Below are 6,647 nucleotides of genomic sequence, written 5' to 3'. Positions count from 1 at the left end.
TGTTGTTCTTGTTTTTTCTTCTCTCTCTCTTTTTTCCCTTAACATGTTAGCTCTTCAGATCTGTCAGTGTATGAGCGAGACCCACCGTTTTATCAAAATTTTCTTTTTACGGGGTTTAGATGTGTTTTGTGTGCGTTTTGGTTACTGTTTCATTGTTAAATGATAGATCCGTGTCTTAGTTTTCTTCGATCTGATTCGTGCTGACCTTGATCTGTGATCTAGATCTGTTTCCGTACCGCGTCGGTGGAAAAGGTCCCTGCTTTTGTATTTATGTTTTATAAAATTTTTTTGATGTTTCATATGAAGTATGATTTGAGTATTGGCTCTTTATTAATTTTGATTTCTATTTATTTTGATATTTCAAGATGGCTAGATCTAATTGGCTTTTGTTTATGGCTGTGTTTTTATTGTGATCTCCGTTTCGCATAGTGTGGTTTTTCTATTGGGTAATTATTATTGGTGGAAACGTCGCCTTCACTCGTAGACTGGCTTATGTCATTATGGTGCCATGTTTTTTTTTCAAACTTGAAAGTCCCTTATATATTATTGTAATTGCATCCTTCTTTATGTGATCTTTTGTAGATCGTGTTTATATGAAATCCCTGGAGTCTTTTATGCCTTGTACTACTGTATTTTACATGTGATTTATAAATAAAGATTGAGAATTTCTTGGAACTTAGACTGTATTATAATATATATATATATATAAACATTCTACTTTTTTACTTGTTTTAGATGGGTACGTGCTTTTAGATGATTTGAGGTTTGCTTTGCATCATCATAATATTTTAATGAAATATGCTCACAAAGTTGTTGAATCCCTGCTTTTTCATGTACAATTGTACATACTTATACTTGTTTAATGGATATAAAAAGTTTGATTGCTGTATGACACGTACTTCGGTGCACAAATTTTCTTGCCTTTTTGTTCCGATTTTCAAATGATACTTTGACACTAGAGGAAGGAAATTATGTTATGTAATTTTTAGGGATTTCCTTTAGTGCCCTTGTTTTCATAGAGTATTGGTACTGTTACTGTATTTGACAGTTGTGATTTATAATCTATGGTTTTTGTATAATTTAAATCTATGGCTTTGGTATAATTTAAAAGATTTAACAGTTTGAGGCTAGTAACACATCGGGATAATTTTTATTTACAAATAGATGCAGTTACCCTATCGGGATATTTTTATTTACAAATAGATACAGTTACCCTTTAATGTTTTAGGGGTACCTTAGAAACCTAATATTTTCTATGATTTTTGTAGTGGTAACAATGGCATAGATAACTCTGTTCTACCTGTATCGCTTGTATGATGGTCCTCATAGATAGCAATATGATGTAAATACTTTGTTCTGGTGGTTGTTCTTGATACGAGTGGTTTAGTAAATTCGGTTACTAATTGCATATATTTGACATGGATGCTATGATTAATTTATTTTCCAGGAAATCCACCATGGTTGATCAGGTTCAGCAACCAACAATCATGGAGAAGGTTGCTGGACAGCTCCATCTCCGCTCCAACTCATCATCTGATATCAGGAGCTATAATGGAGCCTTCCCCCAGCGTGCTTTGTACCAAAGGCGTGCATTTGGGAGTTACACAAATGCAGGGTTGCAGTACCCAATGATGCCGGCATGTAGTGCTACTACTGATTTGAGTGCCGTTACAGCAACAGCCTCCCCTGTTTTTGTCGCAGCTCCAGCAGAGAAAGGAAACTTCCTTATCGACTTTCTCATGGGTGGTGTTTCTGCTGCAGTCTCCAAAACTGCTGCTGCTCCAATTGAAAGGGTTAAGCTCTTGATCCAGAATCAGGATGAGATGATTAAGTCAGGTAGGCTCTCAGAGCCCTACAAGGGAATTGGTGACTGTTTTAAGAGAACTATGGCCGATGAGGGTGTGATTTCCCTATGGAGAGGTAACACTGCCAATGTCATCCGTTATTTCCCAACTCAGGTTAGTTATTTCATACATTTGTTTTTCAGTTCCATCAACTGCTATTATTTCTTGTTGCATAATGTTAAATTTGCCATTTGAATTCCACAGGCCTTAAACTTTGCATTCAAGGATTACTTCAAGAGGCTTTTCAACTTCAAGAAGGACAGAGATGGTTACTGGAAATGGTTTGCTGGAAACTTGGCCTCTGGAGGTGCTGCTGGTGCTTCATCCCTTTTGTTTGTTTACTCCCTCGACTATGCCCGTACCCGTCTTGCTAACGATGCCAAGGCCGCAAAGAAGGGTGGAGAAAGACAATTCAATGGCCTTGTTGATGTCTACAGGAAGACTTTGGCTTCTGATGGTGTTGCTGGGCTTTATCGTGGTTTTAACATCTCCTGTGTTGGAATCATTGTGTACCGTGGTCTCTATTTTGGAATGTATGATTCCCTGAAGCCAGTTCTTCTCACTGGAAGCCTACAGGTTAGTGTTCATGCTGCACTATCGTTCTTTTCTGTGATGTTTGGTTTAACCAGTTCCCTGTTGTTGTTAACTATGTTAGTTGAGTTTAGATTCTCGAGTGAAAATTTGTTAAGGGGTGAAGTGAGGGGGTAACAACCTTGAATCAGTCAATAGCTTATGTGTTCATGGCGGTTACTCCATCACTTAATCACCTACATTTACTCACGTTAGAGGATTACAACTCTTCTTGCAGGCCGTGATCTGGAAGTTTCTTAATTTCTATTGGATCTTACACTGTGGAGCCTGACATTTATTCAATGTTTTACTATCTTTTGATAATATATGATTTATTGTAGATTGTGATAACATTGTTCATATCATTGATTCTCACCACCACAATCTTTCGCTGAAATATTGCTTTCTCTTTGTACTATTGCAGGATAGCTTCTTTGCTAGCTTTGCTCTTGGATGGCTCATCACCAATGGTGCTGGTCTTGCATCATACCCAATTGACACTGTCAGAAGAAGAATGATGATGACATCCGGCGAGGCGGTGAAGTACAAGAGCTCCATGGATGCATTTGCTCAAATCCTCAAGAATGAGGGTGCCAAGTCCTTGTTCAAGGGAGCTGGTGCTAACATCCTTCGTGCCGTTGCAGGTGCTGGTGTGCTTGCTGGTTACGACAAGCTTCAGGTTATTGTGTTCGGCAAGAAGTACGGTTCTGGTGGCGCTTAAATCCTTTTAGCGTCGGTTTTAAGTTATAGTGTTCTTTTTTTAGATGGCGATGAAAATCATTTAGTTTCGAGAGTTTTAGACATTTTTGCTGCGGCAAATTTTGTTTAATAAATTTACTTAAGTGGGATTCTGTCCCAGAACCATTTATAATTTCTGGAAAATTTTTTATCAAAGGTATGATTTATTCAGTGGCGGGCAAAGTTATCTGCCACTTTGAACTCATTCATTGTTTCTTATTTTGAAATATATCTTGTTATTAAGTTCTGATCTGCGTATTCCTAGAATAAGATTGTTTTTGAATGTTGTTGAATTCGACAGATTTTATTTAGGGATGAGTTATTCCTTTGTTATATGCGTCAGTTTTACAGCATATGTAATAATATTTGTTATTCGACTATATAATCTTTACGTTTGTCTTTATTAGGAGTAAATGATCAAATTTGTTTTTAAAGATTACTCATTGTTCTAGTTCATCTTTTTTAAGTTAGTTGTATTAGTCACTCAGTTATTTTTATTCTTCACGGTATCAAAGTTTGCTTATATGGCATCTTAAGTGATGCCACCACATATTTGACAATCTTAATTAGATGTTCTTAATTAGATGTTAATATGATAAATTTATAAAATTAGATCTAATCAAATTTTAATTTGAAAAATTTTAATGTTTTAAAATCTTGTTCAATTTGGAGTTGATTTAATTTAATTGCATAAATTTAGCATGTTAATAGCTAGGAGTTTGAATGTTAACAAAAAAAATGATAGAGATTAATATGACTAATTTTAAATTTTTGAAGGACGAATTTGATTAAAAAATTTTTGCAAAGATCAATTTAAAGAACAAGTAATCTTTTACGAATGAATTTGACTATTTACTCCTTTTTTAGCCACTGTCAATTGGAAGATCCGAACTATCCAAACCAACTAAATTAAATCACCAGCTTTTTTAGAAGAAAAATTCATAATCATTTAACTTCTTTTTTTTTTTTTTTGGGTAACAGTAAAATTCTTTTTAGTTTCTTGTCCATTTTTATTTTAGACAATTTAAATTCTATCGTTATTATGTGAATTTTTTCAGCAAGTCTTGACAGAATTTGATGACATGTCATGTTGGGTTTTATGACGTGGCGTCGCTTCTTCTACATGAATTATAATAATTCGATTAAGACACTTAAACTCTGGTCGAATGATTAGGAAAATTTTCTCCCAAAACAAAAACAAAACCATAGCTCCATTCCTTCTGCAGCAAGCAGCTCCATCCACCATGGTATGTTTAACACTGTAGATTTAACCTGAACTCTTTGAATTAATTTGAACTCTTTGAATTTTTGTTTCGTTTCAAAACATCGATGTGAAAGCAAGCGATAAGTCTAAGAAGACCAAACGTTCAATCCTCAAATCCAATGATATCTACCTCAACCTCCTCTTTATCACTTACACATTTCTCTATTGTTTACGTTATTTAAATTTTGACACTATTTTCACCTATACCGTTTCCTTGTTCGGAGGGCTGACAGTAACTTCAACACCATCATCCTTAAGTATCTTTTCCTGAGCAAATTAAAGTCAACAAGCCATTCTCATCTCTCTCTTGCTTGATCCGTAACTTAAAGAGAAAGGTAGTTATCCTATGTCCCTTTATTTATTTCAATTTATTTGGCACCTAGGAATTGTGAGCTGTTAACGTTTTAACAGTATAACTATAAGTCTATAACTTGTGATGTTAGTTTAAAGAAGCTTTTGTTTTTATTTGTTCGATGAATTAGGAGGATAAGATAGCTGTAGTTGTTGGAGCTGTGACAGGTGATATTAGGGTGTATGAAGTGAGGGTTCGTTGGGATTTGTAATGAGAAAGACCTTTCAATATCTTTTTTCATAGGCGACGTCATTTTGATGATTAGACAGGGGTTAAGTATCCTAATCGAATGGTTATAGTCTATGTAGTAGAAGCGACGCCACATCATATAGTCTAATGTAACATGTCATCAAATTTTGTCAAGATTTGTCAGAGAATCTCACGAAGGAGCTCATGTGTCTAACAAAAAAGAAGGATAGGGATGAATTGTCATTTTCCTAATCGATATGGTACAGGTTATCTAAAATGAAAATGGACAAGAGTCGAAAAAGAATTTTACTCTTAAATTTGGGCTAAGTCTAGAAAAAAAGATACCTAAATACAAAGTAAACTTGTCTATTCTATGGTATCTGACTCAGCATGGACAAGATACTTACATCTAAATAGGAGCCTAGTAAGACCCTAAGTTGCACATATCGGATATAGAGGTTACACTTACGGTGAAAATTGCATTTGGCCCACTAAGAGCTTTGGCAATAGAAGTCCAAGTTTGGTACATTTAGGGCAGCCTAGACCTCCCGGGCGGGTTGTAACACCCTAACTACCAAAGCTCACGCTTCCGGCTGCGCGACTCTGATAGCTCGGACATTACGACGACACTTATACTATTTATTTACTAAAATATGAGCCTGTTTGAAACTTTAAACCGCAATACCGCTCCCAAAAATACTTTTGATATACAACGTACATCCATACAACTTACAGAAACTCATAAAGAGTACATACATATATATAAATATTATTACAAGCATAATCCAATACAATTTCCTATCCCTCTTACAGAATATATCAAGATAAAGGCGAGGGTACAATAAACCATAACTAAAATGATACAAGGCATCACAACAACAATTAAATAAGCTCTTCGTAACTTCTGCGCCGATATCCTGAAAGGGGAAAAATGTAGGGGGGTGAGAACATCATCCTCGAAAGGGTTCTCAGTAGAGGGTTTTTGGGAATTACTGTAATAGGATACATGAAGATAATCGCACCAGTGATTCATAACCATCTTATGCCTCTTTTCAAAAACAACGCTTTACAATGAAAGTAAAGTCGGAAATCTTTTCAGAAAGAAGAACCGTTCAATTCTCAAAAACTCAAAAGCCTTTCAAAACGGTTTATCTATGCGGAACCAAAATAGCCTTTTATAATTTATTCCAAACCAGAAACACAAAACCGAAATCAACCATCAGTTCATCTCTTTCCAACCACGGCCCTAGGCCCAAACAATCCAACCAACAACCAATCACCACAATCCAACAAAGTCCCAGATGCAAACACAGTTAGGAAGTTCAAGCACAAACAAACAGTTATTACAAGTATAACAGTTAGCAATTAATCACATAGGCAAACCAAGTATAATATGCACACCCAACCAATGTCACACAAATGCATATGATGCATGCCTGTCCCAAGTATTCAAAATCACCCATACAACAATGGGATTTCATAACAAAAGTTTCTCGGCAGAGTCCCAAGTCTTTAGGGAAGGCCATCTTACATCAATTCTTTAAAATTCATTGAAACTCTTAAAATCATAGATTCTCGGTTCAAGTAAATAAAACTGAATTTATTATGAAACTGACCATACAAAATCACAAGTTCCAACCCGGTCCAAAAACCAACTCATTTGAAAAGGAATCGGTTCATTTGAATCAAA

At 35.5% G+C, this 6,647-nt stretch overlaps 1 protein-coding gene across 1 annotated transcript in view; it reads left to right on the top strand.

Annotated features, from left to right (window-relative positions):
• Positions 1-3,399, top strand: part of LOC107612963 (ADP,ATP carrier protein 1, mitochondrial) — a gene marked incomplete in the record, with an annotated part of 3,943 nt that extends 544 nt beyond the window's left edge. The window contains 3 exon segments of the mRNA XM_016314768.2: positions 1,448-1,958; positions 2,049-2,420; positions 2,839-3,399. Of these exon segments, the coding sequence (XP_016170254.1) occupies positions 1,448-1,958; positions 2,049-2,420; positions 2,839-3,135 (1,180 nt within the window).

Source organism: Arachis ipaensis, chromosome B08, assembly GCF_000816755.2.
Source record: "Arachis ipaensis cultivar K30076 chromosome B08, Araip1.1, whole genome shotgun sequence".
In the NCBI taxonomy this organism is placed as follows: domain Eukaryota; kingdom Viridiplantae; phylum Streptophyta; class Magnoliopsida; order Fabales; family Fabaceae; genus Arachis; species Arachis ipaensis.
Note: the sequence above shows the minus strand (reverse complement) of the source record. Positions and strands in the feature narration are given on the sequence as shown.